This window comes from Mustela nivalis, assembly GCF_964662115.1.
Source record: "Mustela nivalis genome assembly, chromosome: 18".
In the NCBI taxonomy this organism is placed as follows: Eukaryota; Metazoa; Chordata; class Mammalia; order Carnivora; family Mustelidae; genus Mustela; species Mustela nivalis.
Window position 1 is genome coordinate 42,083,411 of NC_139037.1, and position 20,414 is coordinate 42,103,824.

General features: G+C 58.8%; 1 protein-coding gene across 1 annotated transcript; it reads left to right on the forward strand.

Moving 5' to 3' along the window:
* The first annotated feature begins 401 nt into the window (after positions 1-401).
* KMT2B (lysine methyltransferase 2B) lies at positions 402-20,377 on the forward strand. Its single transcript, XM_082708745.1, has 37 exons — positions 402-779; positions 1,909-1,981; positions 2,227-4,295; positions 4,540-4,653; positions 4,747-4,897; positions 5,184-5,463; positions 5,625-5,680; positions 5,922-6,200; positions 6,491-6,585; positions 6,863-6,961; positions 7,102-7,215; positions 7,357-7,503; positions 7,603-7,698; positions 8,145-8,262; positions 8,751-8,864; positions 9,055-9,239; positions 9,315-9,404; positions 9,575-9,685; positions 9,820-9,893; positions 10,469-10,584; positions 10,681-10,772; positions 10,855-10,992; positions 11,821-11,979; positions 12,156-12,276; positions 12,353-12,431; positions 12,532-12,692; positions 13,765-13,992; positions 14,074-15,370; positions 15,457-15,546; positions 15,624-15,733; positions 18,278-18,415; positions 18,505-18,579; positions 18,683-18,860; positions 19,134-19,241; positions 19,357-19,440; positions 19,559-19,688; positions 19,782-20,377. The coding sequence occupies exons 1-37, from the start codon at positions 417-419 to the stop codon at positions 20,055-20,057; spliced, it is 8,208 nt and encodes a 2,735-aa protein (XP_082564871.1). The 5' UTR covers positions 402-416; the 3' UTR covers positions 20,058-20,377.
* The last annotated feature ends 37 nt before the right edge of the window (positions 20,378-20,414 follow it).

A 20,414-nucleotide genomic window follows, 5' to 3' on the forward strand; every position in this document is an offset into this window, starting at 1 on the left:
GAACAATGGGAAGAGTTTGGGGCGAGAACCACACCTCCCGGCAGCCCCGGAGACGGTTTTCTGGGTCCGATTAGGACCTAGTCCCAGCTCTCGCGGCCCTAGCTCCCGGCGGAAGAAGCGAGGCGCCAGGACTACATTACCCGGAGTTCCCCGCGCCTCGCCCCTCTCCGGCCGCCACACAGGGTCTGTGCTCTCCAGGCGCGGTCTAAGGGTGACTGCCGACTGGCCTCGGACTCCCGCTCCCGTGGTGCCCCGCGCGTGGCCGGCCCAGCCCCCGGCTCCCGCTGGCCCCGCGGCGGCGCTGGTTGCTGTCGTGAGCCGCAGCCGCCCCGCCCCACCTCTCCCTCCCCTCCCCCCCGGCCCTGCGCACGGGCCGCCCCTCCCCCCGCCTCCCCGGCCCCTCTCACGGTGCCAAGATGGCGGCGGCGGCGGGCGGCGGCAGTTGCCCCGGGCCTGGCTCCGCGCGGGGCCGCTTCCCGGGCCGGCCGCGGGGCTCCGGCGGGGGCGGGGGCCGCGGCGGACGGGGCAGCGGAGCCGAGAGAGTGCGGGTAGCTCTGCGGCGCGGCGGCGGCGCGGGGGGGCCGGGCGGAGCCGAGCCCGGGGAGGACACGGCCCTGCTCCGTTTGCTGGGGCTCCGCCGGGGCCTGCGCCGGCTCCGCCGCCTGTGGGCTGGCCCGCGCATTCAACGGGGCCGGGGCCGGGGCCGGGGCCGGGGCTGGGGCCCAAGCCGTGGCTGCGTGCCGGAGGAGGAGAGCAGTGACGAGGAATCCGACGATGAGGTGAGGCAGTCGGAGGCGTCCCCAACGCCGGGCGGGGCGGAGGCCGGGGGCTTCCAAGGGTCTGGTTGGCCCCGAGGGGTGGAGTGGGGAAGCGAGGTTCTCAGGGCCCCTGCGGAGGGAAGGGGCCCTGGAAATAGGCCTGGGAGTAGATAGGCTGCACGGAGCTGTCGGTGAAAAAGGCCTATGAAAGTATATAGAGAAGCCCCGGGCTGCAGCTGGGTACTTGGGCCTGAGGCACGTCCTGCAGAAGTATCCTGGGCTGATGATCTTGTTAGTTGGCAGAGCTATTGCAGTAGAGGTTTGAGCGAGAAGGCTGTGGATACTGCATGCCCAACCAGTGGTGGTTGACAGCAGCAGCGTGGCTTTAGTGGACCCAGGCTGGGGCTCCCTGGGCTCTTACCTGTAGGCTGCTTCACCTGGCCTCATAGTCTCTGACATATCCCAGATTCACCAGTTGCCCGATTCCTCTTAAAGTGGAGAGACGGTAGCATGTTGGAGGTCTTCCTCTTGGGGGCACAGGTTGAAGAAAAATGGAATAAAGGCTGAGACCGGGAACTCTAGCAGGTTGGAGTTCAGCTCAGGATTTATCCTCAGCCTCAGAAAAGTCAGGAGGGTGTGGATTGTATTACTTAAGACAGTTTGTAGTCACCTCAGGGCTCAGAGTAGAGCTTATAATGGTAAACCATTTGAAACACACACACAGACACACACACACTCGACTTGAGTGCCCCTATTCCCATCTTCATTCAGGAGGAAACTGCAACCTGAGAGTGTATAAACAGTAGTCCCACCTTTTTTTGAGTTGGAGGATGGGGGAGTCTGAGCGTAGTGTCTACTGCCTGGCCTGAGAAGACCCAGTTCTGTTCCCTTCTGGGCCAGCGAACCACTGACGGCTGTGCTGGTGTAGTCCGGTATACGGGATGGGGGTTCGAAATACCCTGTGCCTCCAACCCTAGGGAGAGACTCTTTTCTACTCTTTTTATCTTCCACTCTTAAGTTTTTCTCTAAATAGATAGGGGTATGTTAAGGGGGAAACTGGGGCTATACCTCCATACCTGAATCTCCGGTGGAACGAGGGCTTTGGCACTGACTGCTGTTTCTCCCCTCCACCCCTGGTCCCCTAAATCAGGAGTTTCAGGGTTTTCATTCAGATGAAGATGTGGCCCCCAGTTCCCTGCGCTCTGCGCTCCGATCCCAGCGAGGTGAGTGATGGGGAAACTCTACCTCTGTAGCTTTACAGGAATGTTATTCTTGCTCTTCATGTTAGCTCTTCCCTGTTTAACTAGAGTCTCCATCAGCTACATAGCGTGTTCTGTGTTCAAAGCCCAAGCTAGGCTGGGTTGTGGGGGAAAGAGACAAGGAAGACTTAGTCCTTGCCCTCCTGGAGTACCTTCTTCAGTCTGCAGGGCTAGCTTGACCCATCTCCCCACACCTATTCTCCTTTTAGGTCGAGCCCCCCGAGGTCGGGGCCGCAAGCATAAGACGACCCCCATTCCGCCTCCTCGCCTAGCAGATGTCGCTCCTACCCCCCCAAAGACTCCTGCCCGGAAACGGGGTGAGGAGGGCACAGAACGGATGGTGCAGGCACTGACTGAACTTCTTCGGCGGGCCCAGGCACCCCAAGCCCCGCGGAGCCGGGCATGTGAGCCCTCCACTCCACGTCGGTCTCGGGGACGGCCCCCAGGACGGCCAGCAGGCCCCTGCAGGAAAAAGCAACAAGCAGTAGTGGTGGCAGAAGCAGCTGTGACAATCCCCAAACCTGAGCCCCCACCTCCTGTGGTTCCTGTAAAACATCGAACTGGCAGCTGGAAGTGCAAGGAGGGGCCTGGCCCAGGACCTGGGACCCCCAAGCGTGGAGGACAGTCTGGGCGAGGAGGCCGTGGAGGTAGAGGCCGAGGCCGAGGCGGGCTCCCTCTCGTAATCAAGTTTGTTTCAAAGGCCAAAAAAGTGAAGATGGGACAGTTGTCCTTGGGACTCGAATCAGGTCAGGGTCAAGATCAACATGAAGAAAGCTGGCAGGATGCCCCCCAAGCAAAAGTTGGATCTGGACAGGGAGAGGGCCCTTGCTGGAGAAAAGAGCAAAAGCTAGAGGAAGAGGAAGAGGAGGAGACGGAAGAAGAGAAAGACAAGGAAGAGAAAGAGGAGAAGGTAGAGAGAGCTGGACCTGAAGAAGAGATGATGCTAGCAGAGGAAAAGGAAGAGGCAAAGCTGCCATCTCCACCCTCCACTCCTCCAGCCCCTCCAGCCCCTCCACCTGCTCCATCTTCTCCACCTCCTCCACCTCCACCACTGCCTCCACCCCTCCCACCCCCCTCCACTTCTCCTTCATCCCCAGTTTGCCCTCCACCACCCCCAGTGTCCCCTCTGCCCCCACCATCGCCTCCACCGCCTCCTGCCCCAGAGGAGCAGGAAGAATCCCCTCCTCCAGTGGTCCCAGCTACATGCTCCAGGAAGAGGGGCCGGCCTCCCCTGACCCCCAGCCAGCGGGCAGAGCGAGAAGCTGCTCGGGCAGTGCCGGAGGGTACCTCTCCTCCCACTCCAACCCCCAGCACCACCACGGGGGGCCCTCTAGAAGACGGCCCCACTGTGGCCCCCAAAAGTACCACCTTCCTGAAGAATATCCGGCAGTTTATTATGCCTGTGGTGAGTGCCCGCTCCTCCCGAGTCATCAAGACACCCCGGCGATTTATGGACGAAGACCCCCCCAAACCCCTAAAGGTAGAAGTCTCACCTGTTCTGCGGCCTCCTGTTGCCACCTCCCCACTTGCCCCCCCAGAACCAGCACCAGCTCCCTCTCCACCGCGTGCCCCAACCCCCCCATCTACCCCAGTCCCACTCCCTGAGAAGAGACGGTCCATTCTAAGGGAACCCACATTTCGCTGGACCTCGCTGACCCGGGAACTGCCCCCTCCTCCTCCTGCCCCCCCACCGGCCCCACCCCCACCTCCTGCCCCTGTCACTCCATCGCGGAGACCCCTGCTCCTTCGGGCACCTCAGTTTACCCCGAGTGAAGCCCACTTGAAGATCTACGAATCGGTGCTTACTACTCCTCTTGGGGCCCCGGAAGCCCCTGAGCCAGAGCCGCCTCCTGCCGACGACTCTCCAGCTGAGCCTGAGCCACGGGCAGTGGGCCGCACCAACCACCTCAGCCTGCCTCGATTTGCCCCCGTGGTCGCCACTCCTGTTAAGGCCGAGGCGCCCCTTCCTGCGGCTCCGTCTCTGAGCAATGGGCAGCAGTCTCAGGCTCAGTTACAGCAGCCCCTCCAGGCCTTGTCAAGCCAGCTGCTGCCCCAGGCGCTACCACCACAGCAGCCCCAACTACAAGCGCACTTACAGCTGCAGCCACAGCCACTGCCGCAGCAGCTGTCACCACTGGAAAAGGCCCGTACTGCGGGCTTGGGTTCCTTACCACTGTCTGGTGTGGAGGAGAAAATGTTCAGCCTCCTCAAGAGAGCCAAGGTGCAGCTGTTCAAGATTGATCAGCAGCAGCAGCAGAAGGTGGCGTCTTTGATGCCGGTGAGCATGGAACTTTGGCCAGGTTTCTGCACCTAGTTGTCTGGCCTCAGTTTTCTCCATTCTCTCAGTTTCCGGTCACCTCCTGCCTCCTCAGACCCCCTCCAGTATTTCAGGGGACCCTCAGAGCCAGTCCTTCCCTGCTTCTCAGCTGCCTATGTTCCTTCCCTGGCCTGCCCCGATGCTCGTCCCCCAGCCCTATTTTTCCTCACTTTCCAGCCTCTGACCCTGTTTATTTCCCCACCAGCCGAGCCCTGGAGGGCAGATGGAGGAAGTCGTGGGGACTGTCAAGCAGATCTCAGATAGAGGTTCTGTCAAGTCTGAAGATGAATCGATGGAAACTAAGAGAGAAAGACCGTCGGTATGGAGTGGGAGCAGAGCCCTCTGAAGAAGGCTGGTTACAGGAGCACAAGGGGCAACTTCCCACATGTATTCCTGGTTTCTCCTCCCCTAGGGCCCTGAGTCCCCTGTGCAAGGCCCCCGTATCAAACATGTCTGTCGTCATGCTGCTGTGGCCCTAGGTCAGGCCCGGGCCATGGTGCCCGAAGACGTCCCCCGCCTCAGTGCTCTCCCTCTCCGGGATCGGCAGGACCTCGTCACGGAGGGTAGGGGCGGGTGTGTTGTGGGAAGATTTGACAGCTGTGTCACATTTGGGGGCGAGCACATGCACCAAGAGCTTAGGAGAGCGGGAGCTGAGTTGGATGCTTGGGGCAGGTGGCAGGTGGGTTGGAGTGCTAGGTCTTAGAGCAGATTTGAGGGCACCTGGGACCTGAGCACTGTGGGAAAGTCGGGACCAGAGGGTCAGTTGAATCAGATCTGGGGGAGAACAGGGAACTGAGGTAAAAGGCCTAGTGGCCTTGTGGCCCCATCCTTTCCTCTCCATTGCACTAGATACATCATCAGCATCTGAGACTGAGAGTGTCCCGTCACGGTCTCGGCGGGGAAAAGTGGAGTCAGCAGGGCCTGGGGGAGACTCAGAGCCTGCAGGGTCTGGAGGGACCCTGGCCCATACACCCCGGCGCTCACTGCCCTCCCATCATGGCAAGAAGATGAGGATGGCACGGTGTGGACATTGTCGGGGCTGCCTGCGTGTGCAGGACTGTGGGTCCTGTGTCAACTGCCTGGACAAGCCCAAATTTGGGGGCCCCAACACCAAGAAGCAGTGCTGTGTGTGAGTAGCCAGGGCGCAGCCTCTGTTCCCACCCGTGGTTGTCAGTCACCCAGGCCTCCTGCCCCGCCAGAGCAGTGGGATTGGCATCCTTGTGGAGAGCTTCCTCTCTTCCCCCAGACCACCAGTCCCCTACCCTGGTGACGTGCTGCTCCCCTCCCCAGATACCGGAAGTGTGACAAGATAGAGGCTCGGAAGATGGAACGGCTGGCTAAAAAAGGTAACGAGGCTTGATGCTTTACACAACCTTATTTAGATCCATGGTGTGGAAGAACCGTGTTTTCTTTGCTCTCCTCCCTTTATCTTTGCAGTCTGTTACCTTTGTCATCTTTCCATCGTGTGCTTTCATATCTCTTCTGTACTTACTCTCTTCTGCCCCACTTCTTTTTGGCTTTTTTTGCATCCCAGTGTCCCATGTCCCTGACTGAGCTCAGATCCTACTAAGTCCCCTGTTCCCACAGGCCGGACGATAGTGAAGACGCTGTTGCCCTGGGATTCCGATGAATCTCCTGAGGCCTCCCCTGGTCCTCCAGGCCCACGCCGGGGGGCGGGAGCTGGGGGGCCCCGGGAGGAGGTGGTGGCCCCCCCAGGGCCCGAGGAGCAGGACTCCCTCCTACTGCAGCGCAAGTCAGCCCGGCGCTGCGTCAAACAGCGACCCTCCTATGATATCTTCGAGGACTCGGATGACTCAGAGCCTGGGGGTCCCCCTGCTCCCCGGCGTCGGACCCCCCGAGAGAATGGTGCGAATTGCTTGTTGTTTCCCCTTCCAGTCAGTGCTGTGTCTTGTGTAGATGGGTTTTCAGACCAGGGGCTGTATCTGTATGATAGAGAGTGCAGAGAAGGAGGTAATCTGTGGTGGACGGGGAAAGTGGGTGTGTAAAGTTTTCAGAGCTTATCGAGCCAGGTCTAAGAGTCATCTTGTTGGTTAGTTAAAGGCAGTCATGGGGATCCAGGTAACATTAGGGGATATGGAGGAAAGGGAATGGGGCAGGGAAGAGGAGGACCCTCACCACTTATATGTGCTGCCTAGAGCTGCCAGTGCCAGAACCCGAGGAGCAGAGCCGGCCCCGCAAACCCACCCTGCAGCCTGTGTTGCAGCTCAAGGCCCGAAGGCGCCTGGACAAGGTCAGCACGGCCCCACACCAAGAACCCTGAGCCCTGTGGAAGGCATGGCTCCCGCCCTTCAGGAGCTTCCTAGCAAGTCAGGGTAACGGGCTCACCTGAGTGCTGTGTTGTGTCCACACCAGAGGACAGGCCCTGAGGGGTAAGGCAGGTCCTTCTGGAAAGCAAAGTAGGATTTGGGCAAAAGACAGGGTTGGGCAGGCTGGGGGTGAGGATAGTATGGAGAGAAGTCTGCAGATGGTGAGGCTGGCAGTTTTCTGACCACCGCCACCCTCCCTAGGATGCTTTGGCTCCTGGCCCCTTTGCCTCTTTTCCCAATGGCTGGACTGGAAAACAGAAGTCCCCTGACGGAGTGCACCGGGTCCGTGTGGATTTTAAGGTATGGCTTTGAGGGAGAGGGTCTCAAGGACTGTGTTGGAAAGAAACCTATGGGTTGTAGCGGAGAAACCAGGGCTTTAAAGAATGGCTTTGGCTTATGTTCCTGGCTGCTTTCTGATCTCGTGTCCTTTCTTCCCTCAGGAGGATTGTGACCTGGAGAACGTGTGGCTGATGGGCGGCCTGAGCGTGCTCACCTCCGTGCCAGGGGGGCCGCCGATGGTGTGCTTGCTGTGTGCCAGCAAAGGCCTGCATGAGGTTGGATCCCTGCCTTTTTCCACAACCCCCCAGGTCTCCATTGGCCCTTAAACTGCCTGATTGCTTGGGCCCTCAACAGGGTCTCATCCTTTGGCCTCTTGGCCTCACACTGTGCCCATTGTTCACTCTCCCCATCCCTAGCTGGTGTTCTGCCAAGTCTGCTGTGACCCTTTCCATCCATTCTGTCTGGAGGAGGCCGAGCGGCCCCTGCCTCAACATCATGACACCTGGTGCTGCCGCCGCTGCAAGTTTTGCCATGTCTGTGGGCGCAAAGGCCGGGGATCCAAGGTTTGGGCACAGGAGCCATGAGGGTGGAGGCATGGAGGAGGGGGGAGTACTTGTGCCCATAGGTTCTGCCATTGCTGTTTTTCTCCCAACTTCCAACAGCACCTCCTGGAGTGTGAGCGCTGCCGCCATGCTTACCACCCAGCCTGTCTGGGGCCCAGCTACCCAACTCGGGCCACACGCAAACGGCGCCACTGGGTGAGAGATGAGGCCCACACCCCTTGCATTGGAGTTCTAATTAAGGCTGCTACCACCCCCAGACTGGAAGGTTGGAGGTCCTTATGAGAGTTTTTCTGATAAATAGCATTTTTCTTCCAAAATTTCACATAGATGAGACTTATGTGCAGAATTTGTACCAAATGATTGAAGAATGCGAAAGGGTTCATGGATTTCATGGTCCTGGGCTCAGAATCACCTGCCCCTGCCTGACCTCTGTTCCTTTTTGTTGCCATCTCTCGGTCTCCCCTACCTCATTCCTGTTTCTCCTTCCCTCCTCACTTATCTTGTACACCTTTTCATCTCTTACCTGTTCTTCCTCACTTATCTCCTGCTTACCTTCCACTCCTCTTTGCCCATCTCCTCCCATCGTAGCCCCCCACAATGCTCCAATCTGCTCCTTCTAATGTCACCCTGCACCTCCCCAGATCTGCTCGGCCTGCGTGCGCTGTAAGAGCTGTGGGGCAACTCCAGGCAAGAACTGGGATGTCGAGTGGTCTGGAGATTACAGCCTCTGCCCCAGGTGCACCCAGCTCTTTGAGAAAGGTGGGGACCTGTCAGGGGACCTGGGCCCTGGGGGACACCGGGCAGTGGACCAGGCTCCTAGACAGGCAGGACAGATGCAGATTTTAGTGGCTTTGTATCCTCTTCTAGCCACAGAACCTTTTCTTCTGTTCATGGTAGTCTCCCACAGAAGCCTATCCAGTACCTCAAGTAGAGGGACACAGTTCCTCTCAGGGCAGCAGGAGTTGGCCTGGTCCCCACCGTTGTAGTGGTCCCTGACCTGCTTCTTGGAACCTCGAGTCTCCACTGATCACTTTGAAAACCTGGGCTTTCCCCCCGTGTTCATTCAGGCAGCATGTTAGCAAGTGAGGCATTGGGGCTATAGGGCTGCAAGAGGCCGTATCCTCAGCCAGCATTTAGAGAATGGTAGGACCCGAGTTGGGGCATGGCAAAGGCAGCCATCACAGCAACCAAACAAGGGGTGGTGGCTCTGGCCCCTCTGACTTGACCTTTTCCTCCGTCTTCTGCAGGAAACTTTTGCCCAATCTGTACACGCTGCTACGAAGACAACGACTACGAGAGCAAGATGATGCAGTGCGCACAGTGTGACCACTGGGTGCATGCCAAGTGTGAGGGGCTCTCGGGTGAGCAGGCAGAGTGCCTTGGCTGCCACCTCTGCCCCAGGGGGAAAGGGGGCAGAGGTGTCCCCTGTATACCCGGGGCACAGGCCCTCATGGGTGTCATTAATGTATGTCCTCGGCAACTCCTCTGGGCTGCTGAGAGCTCTCGCATTCTCCCAGATCATTCTCTCCTTTCCCACCCTGGCTATTTTAGATGAAGACTATGAGATCCTTTCTGGGCTGCCAGACTCCGTGCTGTACACCTGCGGACCGTGTGCAGGGGCCACGCACCCCCGTTGGCGAGAGGCCCTGAGTGGGGCCCTGCAGGGGGGCCTGCGCCAGGTGCTCCAGGGTCTGCTAAGCTCCAAAGTGGCGGGCCCACTGCTGCTGTGCACTCAGGTCTGGGAGGCTCAGGAGGTAGGATGGGGTGGGGTCAGGCCCAGCAGCAGCCCTGCTGACTTTCTGTCTCTACAGTGTGGGCAGGCTGGAAAGCAGCTGCACCCAGGCCCCTGCGATCTGCAAGCTGTGAGTCGGCGCTTCGAGGAAGGCCATTACAAGTCTGTGGTGAGTGGGGCACTGAGGGGAATAGGTGGGTGCCAGGAAGAGGGGGTGGTGTGTGGGGTGGGGGCTCTGATCATCTGTGGTGAGTGGGACACTGAGGGGAATAGGTGGGTGCCAGGAAGAGGGGGTGGTGTGTGGGGTGGGGGCTCTGATCCTGACAAGCCCCCGTACAGCACAGCTTTATGGAGGACATGGTGGGCATCCTGATGAGGCACTCAGAAGAAGGAGAAGGCACTCAGCCAGAGCGCCGGGCTGGAGGCCAGATGAAGGGGCTCCTACTGAAGGTGAGAACTTTAGGGGAATGTCTTTAGAGTGTCTTGAGTGGTAGTGGGGAGGAGAGTGGGGGTCCTCCAGACCCTATCCCTACCAGCTTTCCTGGGGAAGCCAGTTCTTCTCATCCTGTTAACCCACTCCCCAGCTGCTAGAGTCTGCGTTCGGCTGGTTCGACGCCCACGACCCCAAGTACTGGCGACGGAGTACCCGGCTGCCGAAGTAAGCAAGGCTGGGTAACAGAAGGGGAACCAGGAAACAAGGGCAAAAGCAAGGGCACCTGGGAATCCAGGGTCTGGATCCTGGGCCGAGAACAGACGAGGAACATGGTTAGGGTCTGGAGCGTGGTGGAACCAGGGTGAGCGTCCTCGGTGGTTGTAGGCCAGCAAAGACTCTGTACGGTTTGCTCACTTTGTTTCTACTTTGGGAAGGGTAATGTTGGGGAATAGCAGTGAGTAAGCCATGTCTGGGGGGTTGAGCAGGCACATTAGTGCGTGATGACCCAGACGGTCAGGGTGGTGATGGGAAGTCCAGGGTGCTTTGGGAGCCCAGAGAAGGTGCTTAGAGCTAATGCTTCTCAGAAGAGATGACATCCAAGCCGAGATGTGGAAAGAGTATTCCAGGCATGAGGAATAGCATTTCACATGTCATAGGTGGGTAAGGGGCCCTGGCTTATTTGGGAGACTGGAAGAAATGCCACATGGAGAGAGGATCAAGTGTGTCGTGGCATGTTTAGGCTAAGATTGTGGGTGGCCACCCCGTTAGACGTATCAGATGCTGACCCTGCCTGTCCACAGCGGAGTTCTTCCCAATGCCGTGTTGCCCCCGTCCTTGGACCATGTCTACGCTCAGTGGAGGCAGCAGGAACCCGAGACCCCAGAATCAGGGCAGCCTCCAGGGGACCCCTCAGCAGGTACTGGGAAGTGGGGACTGGAAGCCAGGGCCCCTGAGTTGGTGGGACATGCTCTCGGTCCTGATTGTGGGACTTGCCTTCCCACATCTCTTCTAGCTTTTCAGGGTAAGGATCCAGCTGCTTTCTCACACCTGGAGGACCCTCGTCAGTGTGCGCTCTGCCTCAAATACGGGGATGCAGATTCTAAGGTGAGGGCTACCATGTGAAGCCCCAAGTGGTGGGGCCTAGTCCCTGGGGCCTTCCCTCACACCATTTCTCCTCTGCCCCCAGGAGGCAGGACGACTCCTATACATTGGGCAGAATGAGTGGACACACGTCAACTGTGCCATTTGGTCAGCTGAAGTGTTTGAGGAAAATGATGGCTCCCTCAAAAATGTGCATGCTGCTGTGGCTCGAGGGAGGCAGATGGTGAGAGCCCGGGCCTAGAGAGGTGGGCAGCCCCAGGGTCTTGGGTAGGCCCCCTCCCCCAACCCCACCCTACCCCCCACTGTAAGGGAAACTGCTCTTGTTTCACAATTTCTACCCCACCATATCCTCTCACTACTGGTCCCGGGTACCATTTTTTGTTGTCCCAGGACTCTGGTGCTTCAGTGGTAGTGGCTCCCTGCCCTATCAGACCCCATATTTGGGTCTGAAGCTTGGCAGATTAAAAGTTAGAAGATCTGTTGATTGAACCTATGCTGGATGCTTTCTGTACAGGGTGACATTTGGTTCCTACTGTGTCCCCGTGAGGTGAGGTATTGCCTGGGTTAAAACCTCTCCTCACCAGTGTGGGACCTGGTGCTGTAGAATGTCTCAGGCTCAGGAAGTGAGACATGGGGTGATACATACTGGGGAGGGGGGAGTGCAAATGTGAAGATTAAGTAAAATGATACAAGTTTTACATTAAAATAGCATGAGAAGAAGAGCATGCAACTCTTGATTTGGGGTCATAAGTTGAAGCCCCATTTTTTTTTTTTAATGGTATGAGAAAAATGGTAAATATTGGTTGGTAGGTGTTAGATGTTGTTATTTTTGTCTCTGTGGCTACACGCTGCTTCAGAAAATATGGAGTAGTTTTGATGTGCACCTGGCCCTGGACACAGCTAGGGAAGAGGGTATGTTTGATGGTTGCCTTTGCTTTGTGAGGTGCTAGGCTAGACAGGCCCAAGCAGAGTCTCAAGGATAGTGATGCTGAGTATCAGACCCTGGTCTCGGTCACTGGCTTCTCCCCTCAGCAGCCCCTTCCACCCGCAGCGCTGTGAACTCTGCCTGAAGCCTGGAGCCACAGTGGGCTGCTGCCTTTCCTCCTGCCTCAGCAACTTCCATTTCATGTGTGCCCGGGCCAGCTATTGCATCTTCCAGGATGACAAGAAAGTTTTCTGCCAGAAACACACAGACCTGCTGGATGGCAAGGTGAGCCAGAACCATGGGGAAGACAGCTTCCCACTGCTCTCGTTTCCCTTCCCACTCCTAGACCCCTGCAGCCCCTCAGCCTTAGCCCCAGCTGTCCAGTCCCTGCCTCAGAGCCTTCCCTCACATCCCCCTTGCTTCTCACCAACCCAGCAATCCCATTTGCCACCCCTCTTCAGGAGATTGTGACCCCTGATGGGTTTGATGTTCTCCGCCGAGTCTACGTGGACTTTGAGGGCATCAACTTTAAGCGGAAGTTCTTGACGGGGCTGGAACCTGATGCCATCAATGTGCTCATTGGTAAGCCTCTTGCTCTCTACCCTGGTCTTCCTGATCCTGCCTGGCCCACCTTCCTGATCTCTTTTCTGCACTGTAGGCTCCATCCGAATTGACTCCTTGGGTACCTTGTCTGATCTCTCGGACTGCGAGGGACGGCTCTTCCCCATTGGCTACCAGTGAGCAGTCCAGGGGGCCTGGGTGGGGTGTAAGTACTCCAGGACAGGATCCCATTTCCCAAGTTATCCTGACCCTCTTACCTACACGCCCACTTGACAGGTGCTCCCGTCTGTACTGGAGCACAGTGGATGCTCGACGGCGCTGCTGGTATCGGTGTCGTATTCTGGAGTATCGGCCATGGGGTCCGAGGGAAGAGCCGGTTCACCTGGAGGCAGCAGAGGAGAATCAGACCATTGTGCACAGCCCTGCCCCTTCCTCAGGTAAGGACCTTGGAACTCCCTCATTTCCTTCCCTGCTCCCCAAATGGTTACCCACCAACCCCATTTCCCTCTTCCCTAAAGAAACCCCTGGATATTTGCCGTTCTGCCTTTTGTCATAATGCCAATAAATGATCACTTAACAGCTCTGCGTTATGTGCCAGGGACTGACTACACTCAGCATTTCACAGGAAGTGAGGGGATAGATAGCTACCTGCTTGTGGGGGGTCGCAGCTTCTAGACAAACAGTTACAGCCCCCTGGCTTGGGGCATGTGTGCCCAGGTTGCTTCCCGCAGCCCTCTGCGGAAGGTGCTGGCTCTGCTCTACTGCAGCGCAGAAAGGGCCATCGCTCTGCACTGTAACGCCGTGCTGGCATCAAGATGTGAGCCACATCGGTCCCCTCGTAGCCCTGCCAGGGCTGAGGGATGTCGCTGAGAGCCGGATGGCACACAGCAAGGATTGGGCTTGGAGACTGGTAAAGGAGAGCTCGTGGGCTGAACAGGAGGAGGAAGATTATCGGAGTGTGTTTGCAGGGAAGGGGTTTGTGCCAGGTTGGAGCATGACATAAAGTAGAGCAAAGAGGAGGGTATAGCCATCCTGGCTGGTAGCAGGGGAGTGTTGGGAGGAGGTGGCAGAGGTTGGTTCTCATGGATTGGGTGGAGCCAGGTAATGGGGAGCCCCAAGCGCCAGGTTGGGGCAGATGCGTTTGATGTGGCAGGGATGCAAGGCATGGGTGAGAAAGTGGTGGGACTGGCCCTGCTGGAGAGAGGGCAGTGCCCCTTGCGGCATACGGGGCCTGAGTCAGAACAGTAGGCGGCTGGGAATGGGGGAGGTGGCAGAGACGGGTGATGAAGGGTTGCAGAGGGCCCCTGATCCACGCATGTGTGGAGGTTTTGAAGAAGCCATAGTGGGGTGTGGGACCTGGGTGATGACTGGGAACCAGTGCACATTGTGACCAGACCATTGGGCAGGGGTGGGGAAGGCTCGGTTGGCTCAAAAGGAGGGAGGGTGTGTCAGGAGAGGCTTTAACAGAGAGCCCCTGCCATTCCTGATGGCATTCTCCTGCCTCCTCAGAGCCCCCAGATCATGTGGACCCCCCTCCAGATATAGATGCCCTCATCCCCGGAGCTCCTGAGCACCACTCACCTGTTCAGAACCTGGACCCCCCACTTCGGCCAGATCCAAGCAGTGCCCCTCCTCCGGCCCCCCGCTCCTTCTCGGGGGCTCGAATCAAAGTGCCCAACTACTCACCATCCCGGAGGCCCTTGGGGGGTGTCTCCTTTGGACCCCTGCCCTCCCCTGGTGAGTACCTGGAAGTGTCGGGGAGAGGGGTGGGTGGGTGAGGCAGGAGCTCATGGCTGACACTGACCCTTCCCCCCACAGGAAGTCCATCTTCTCTGACCCACCACATCCCCACGGTGGGAGACCTGGACTTCCCAGCTCCCCCCAGACGTTCCCGTCGTCCCAGCCCCCTGGCCCCAAGGCTGCCGGCCTCACGGCGGGCCTCTCCCCCTCTCAGAACCTCCCCACAGCTCAGGGTGCCCCCTCCTACCTCAGTCGTTAGAGCCCTCACACCTACCTCAGGGGAGCTGGCTCCCCCTGGCCCAGCCCCATCTCCTCCACCACCCCCTGAAGACCTGGGTCCAGACTTTGAGGACATGGAGGTGGTATCAGGACTGAGTGCTGCTGACCTGGACTTTGCGGCCAGCCTGCTGGGGACTGAGCCCTTCCAGGAAGAGATTGTGGCTGCGGGGGTAGTGGGGAGTGGCCACGGGGGCCCAGGGGACAGTTCAGAGGAAGAGGCCAGCCCTACCCCCCGCTATGTCCACTTCCCTGTGACTGTGGTGTCTGGCCCTGCCCTGGCCCCTGGCGCCCTTCCTGGAGCCCCCCGCATCGAACAGCTGGATGGAGTGGATGACGGCACGGACAGTGAGGCAGAGGCCATCCAGCAGCCTCGGGGTCAGGGGACTCCTCCTTCAGGGCCAGGAGTGGGCCGGGCTGGGGTCATCGGGGCTGCAGGGGACAGAACCCGACCTCCTGAGGACTTGCCGTCAGAAATTGTGGATTTTGTGTTGAAGAACCTAGGGGGGCCCGGGGAGGGAGGTGCTGGGCCCAGAGAGGAGCCGCTTCCCCCAGCACCTCCACTGGCCAATGGCAGCCAGCCTCCCCAGGGCCTACCCTCCAACCCAGCTGACCCCACTCGGACGTTTGCCTGGCTCCCTGGGGCCCCAGGGGTCCGGGTATTGAGCCTGGGCCCTACCCCTGAGCCCCCCAAACCCGCCACATCCAAAATCATCCTTGTCAACAAGCTCGGGCAAGTGTTCGTCAAGATGGCTGGGGAGGGTGAACCCGTCTCACCCCCAGTGAAGCAGCCACCTCTGCCCCCTCCCATCCCCCCCACAGCCCCTGCTTCCTGGACTCTGCCCCCGGGACCGCTGCTGGGTGTGTTGCCAGTGGTAGGGGTGGTCCGCCCCGCCCCACCACCACCCCCTCCTCCACTGACACTGGTGTTGAGCAGTGGGCCCCCCAGCCCACCCCATCAGGCCATCCGCGTCAAGAGGGTGTCCACCTTCTCTGGCCGTTCCCCACCAGCGCCTCCCCCAAACAAGAACCCCCGGCTGGAGGAAGATGGAGAGTCCTTGGAGGATGCTCCCCAGGGTCCAGGGCTTAGTGGCAGCGGGTGAGTGAATGTGCTGAGTCTGTGGAGGAGGGCAAGAGAGGTGGGCAGGAGAAGGCAGCTCAGCCTTCTTGGGGTTCCTCCCCCAGGTTTAGCCGAGTGAGGATGAAAACGCCCACAGTGCGTGGAGTTCTCGACTTGGATGAGCCTGGGGAGCCCACTGGGGAGGAAAGTCCAAGGTGAGTAGCCAGTGCCCTTCCCCTGGAGGCTCTGGGGCATCCATCTCTTCCTCTTTCTGACAGGTCTCTCCTCACAGGCCCCTCCAGGACCGGTCCCCCTTGCTGCCACTCCCAGAAGGTGGTCCTCCCCGGGCCCCCGATGGTCCCCCTGACCTGCTGCTTGAGTCCCAGTGGCACCACTACTCAGGTAGGGACCAGCCTTTTGTTTTCCCTACCCCTTCCTTGTGCTTGCCTCAGCTGGGTGATGATGGTCAGATGCAGAATCGGTCCACTGCAAAAGATAGTTCTTGTGCACCAACCCGGCTCTGAGCCCGAGACTAGGTATTCAGAGTTAGAGAGATGTCCTCGGAGCTTGTGGCCCATGGCAGAAAAAGAGAAATGAAGTTTCAGCTCCACGTGAAAGGCCCTGCAAAAGTGCCCAAGAGCCCAGGGGTCGGCTTCAGAGCCTGATCTGCCAGGGTCAGAGGGTTAGGTCCCTAGCAGGGCTGAACAGTGTGGGGGCTGTCAGAGTTAGAGATGGGATTTAGAGCCATATAGCTAGATAAGGGCACTCAGCCAGCGAGGAGCTCATCTAGGATCCAGAGGGGCAGGAGGACTAGGAAGGATATAAAAAGAGAGCAGTGCCGCAGAGGACACCAGGCATGTGGACTCTTGGGGTACTGGCTGGGAAGGATGTTGCATCAGGGTCCAGAATTGAAGACAGTGGTTGATGAGCGGGCCAAAACAAGACCCAGGCATCTTGCCAACAAGATTGGCTAAGGGTCTGAGAGGAGAGGGTGGGCAGCAGCCCAGTGGGGTTTGTATGAGAGCTGAGACAGCAAAGCCATGGAGGAGGGTGAAGGGGGCTTGCGGAGGGAAGCAGAGGTGGGAGAAAGCGTGGCCATTGGATCTGAAGAGACCGCTGAGAGGGAGCCATGGGGTGGGGGGCAGGGGCGGGTGAGGGGCGTCAGTGCAGTAGCAAAGCTGTCAGGAGGCAGGATGGGTGCGCGCGGAGTGGATTGGGCTAACGGCCTCGGTGAAGCTGGGAGGGCAGTGAGTGCTCTGTTGGTCATAGAGGGCCGTGGGAGAGGGGGTAGGCTACAGCCAAGTGAGCTGGTAACAGAGCAGCCTGAGGTTCGGAATTTCTCCTGGCCCCAGCCCTGTCCGGATACGTGGATTGTCTCATTACGTAGCGCTGTTACTGAGCGTGGAAGCCGAGCGAGGTACACGAGAGACCGCTTAACTGAAAGACTGCGTATGAGGGTCAGAGGTGGCGTGAGGATATGGCAGTGACCATGACGGACAGGTCCCCACCCTTAGGGACCACGCCACATTTTGGTAGAGGAAGCAGACACGTACGTTAGCAAGTGTACTGCAGCTGAGAACGAGCGCCGTGAGAAAGAAGGCAATGAGAGCGCCCGGGTGAGGCCCCTGTAGTCAGCCTGTCGGGTTCAGGGAACAGAATGGAGGTGAGGATGGGGTAAGGGCAAAGAGGAGGTGGAAGAGGAGGTGGAAGAAGTTGTCAGAGGTGAACCCAGGGGCACTGAGGCCTGGAGATGATGGGGTCACACAGCAAACCAGGTTTGGAGTCTTGCCTTGGGCTGGGAGGGCATGTGGTCAGGTTGGCCCAGAGGAGTGGTGTGGGGAACAAGCGTGGCCATGTGGGTCCTGCCTCTCCTACAGCACCCTGTACTCAAACTCCCTGCTCTGGACGGTCAGTCCTCAGACCGCGCCATACTTGAGCGAGCCGCTGCATCTGGGCTGATTTACACACACACACACACACACACACACACCCTCCCTGCGCCCCTTGTAGCACTTCCACTTCCTTTGCTGGCTTCCCACACCCCACCCCTCCTCATCTCTCTGCTCTTGCCTCCTCGTTGCCCCAGCCTGTCACTTTGGCGTGTCCCAGTGTCCCAGTGCCCCGGCCATGACTTCTCTGTCTGCACTTACTCTCAAGTGTTCTCATCTTTTCCTGGCTCTGGATCCCATCTCGTACTCTGACAGCCTGTAGATTGGTAGCCAGGCTCCTAGATCCCACTGCCTGCTCCCTGTCTCCAGCAGGTTGCAAGGGCAGGTTTTCTGAGAGGAATTTCAGACTCAGCATGTCCCAAACTCAGCTCTCTACCTTGTTCCACGCTCTCCTCACCATCTCCATTCCAGTTGTTCAGGCCCCAAACCTCAGAGTTGTCCTTGACCCTCCGCTGGCTCTCACATCCTCATCTCCTACAGCAGCAAGTCCTCTCTGTTTGAGTTGCAAAATCTTTAGCCCCTGAGAAATCCCTTAAATAGCTCATAACATACATGTACTTGACTCTGTGGGTAGGGGCCTATATAATAAATTTGTAATATTTACAGAGCTGTGCTGCATATAAAAAAATACATGTGCAAGATATCCTCCTCTGGTATTTTTAATTTTCTGTGAGAGAAGAACAAGGGGCAGATGGGCATTGTTGGTGAACTGGGTTTGGGTGAGCCAGAAGTGTGTCCTGCTGAGCCAGGGCACCCCAGGCTGCTGCCGTGGAAATGCTCATCTCTCCGAGAACTCTAACAGAAAAGGGACTGTGGGCTCGTCAGAAAAAAATAATGTCCATCCTGCAGGGCTCATGGGGCAGTTAGAGCAGGAAGAGAGCCCTCAGCCCGTGTCTGTGCTTGTGCATGGAGAGGAAGGGAGGGTGTTGGGGAACCCGGGGCCCCAGAGTCCAGGAGGGGTGATCCTCACCTACTCTCACCTGCTGCTTGGGACCAGGTGAGGCGTCAAGCTCTGAGGAAGAGCCTCCATCCCCAGAGGACAAAGAGAACCAGGCCCCCAAACGGGCTGGCCCGCATCTGCGCTTCGAGATCAGCAGTGAGGATGGGTTCAGTGTGGAGGCAGAGAGCTTGGAGGGTGAGTCGGGAGTGGTGGTGACAGAGGGAATGTGTCCGGTCCTCCCGTCAAGCCCCATCCTGACTGTTCTGGCCCTGCACTCCCCTCAGGGGCATGGAGAACTCTGATTGAGAAGGTGCAAGAGGCCCGAGGGCACGCCCGGCTCCGGCATCTCTCCTTCAGTGGTAAGCAGAGGGGCTGCTGGGATGCTTAGCGCTGGGCGCACTCCCAGAGGACAGGATGGGCCTCTGACATGACATGTGTGTCCTCACCTTTGACTGTCCCCAGGGATGAGTGGGGCAAGGCTCCTGGGCATCCACCACGACGCCGTCATCTTCCTGGCAGAGCAGCTGCCCGGGGCCCAGCGTTGCCAGCACTACAAGTTCCGCTACCACCAGCAGGGAGAGGGCCAGGAAGAACCCCCTCTGAACCCCCATGGGGCAGCCCGGGCCGAGGTCTATCTCCGGTGAGATGTCGGGGCGGCCCTGTGGGTGTTCTCAAGCGCGGGAGTTAGGTCTTGAGATTGGAAACTGAGGCCTGGGAGAAGATGCTTGGCCTCTCCAGGAATTACTCCTAGAGTTCTCAGCAGAAGAGTGAGCCCCATCCGTCCCCCTCCTGCTGTGTCTTGGGGTAGCAGTATTTCTTCCTTGCTAGCAGCAAGCCCCAGTCAGAGGATAGGTGGGTGACATCTCTTTGAAGGAATGGCTGTTCCACCCTCTCTTCTCCCCTCTTGCTGCAGGAAATGCACCTTTGACATGTTCAACTTCCTGGCCTCCCAGCACCGGGTGCTCCCTGAGGGAGCCGCCTGTGACGAGGAAGAGGATGAGGTGCAGCTCAGGTCAACCAGGTATGGAGGGCAGGCCAGGGTGCTGGGGGTGTTCTGGAAGGGTCCTAAAGAGGGTGACCAGGGGCAAGAGAGGTCATTCCTGGGTACCAGCCTGTGACACTGCTGACCCCACCAGACGTGCCACCAGCCTGGAGCTGCCCATGGCCATGCGTTTTCGCCACCTCAAGAAGACATCCAAAGAGGCTGTGGGTGTCTACAGGTTAGTGGGGTTGGGGGGAGGATGCCCCTTGGGTGGATGGACAGGTGCCCTGGTGCGGGGCCACCTTGGTTCTGTCCCCCTCCCCCCTGAGATCCCCCTGGCCCGTCCTAACCTGCAGATCTGCCATCCACGGGCGGGGCCTGTTCTGTAAGCGGAACATTGATGCTGGCGAGATGGTCATCGAGTATTCTGGAATCGTCATTCGCTCTGTGCTGACTGACAAGCGGGAGAAGTTCTACGATGGGAAGGTGGGCTCCGTGGGGCTGTGGGAGTGAGGTGGGCACAGCGGGGCTGGGCCATGGGCACCAAGAGCCCCTGACCGCGCCTCCTCGCCGCTCTAGGGGATTGGGTGCTACATGTTCCGGATGGACGACTTCGATGTGGTGGACGCCACGATGCACGGCAATGCCGCACGCTTCATCAACCACTCATGCGAGCCCAACTGCTTCTCCCGGGTCATCCACGTGGAGGGCCAGAAGCACATCGTCATCTTCGCCTTGCGCCGCATCCTGCGCGGGGAGGAGCTCACCTATGACTACAAGTTCCCCATCGAGGACGCCAGCAACAAGCTGCCCTGCAACTGCGGCGCCAAGCGCTGCCGTCGCTTCCTGAACTGAGGCCGCCACCGCCCCCCCACACCCCCTGCTGCCGACTCGCCCCGAGCTGGGGAGGGGGTGCTCCTGAGCCCCCCCCACCCCACCCCCGGAGCCTCTCACCCCCACCCTCCTGTCCAGGGTGGAGGTGGGCTTGCAGGTGGTAGAGGCCCCGCCTCCACCCCTCCGGCCCACCCAGCAATCGCCCCCTCCCTGCCTTGGGGGCCCAGGATGTAGATACTGTACAAAGGTTTCTAAATCCCTTCTTTTCTATGCACTTTTTTATTTAAGAGGGTGGGTTCCCAGGTGGGAACCCCCCATAATAAAGTCTGTCAATGTTTGGAGAGGTGGTCTTCCTGTCTGTGTGGTGCTGTGGCGAGC

What these genes read in the sequence shown, in the direction of transcription:
- KMT2B (XM_082708745.1), top strand. Translation starts at nt 417, where the DNA reads ATGGCGGCGGCGGCGGGCGGCGGCAGTTGCCCCGGGCCTGGCTCCGCG. An exon ending in CACTGCTGCTGTGCACTCAG is followed by an intron (nt 9,240 to 9,314) that starts GTCTGGGAGGCT and finishes CTGTCTCTACAG; the next exon opens with TGTGGGCAGGCTGGAAAGCA. An exon ending in CGGGCCGAGGTCTATCTCCG is followed by an intron (nt 18,861 to 19,133) that starts GTGAGATGTCGG and finishes CTCTTGCTGCAG; the next exon opens with GAAATGCACCTTTGACATGT.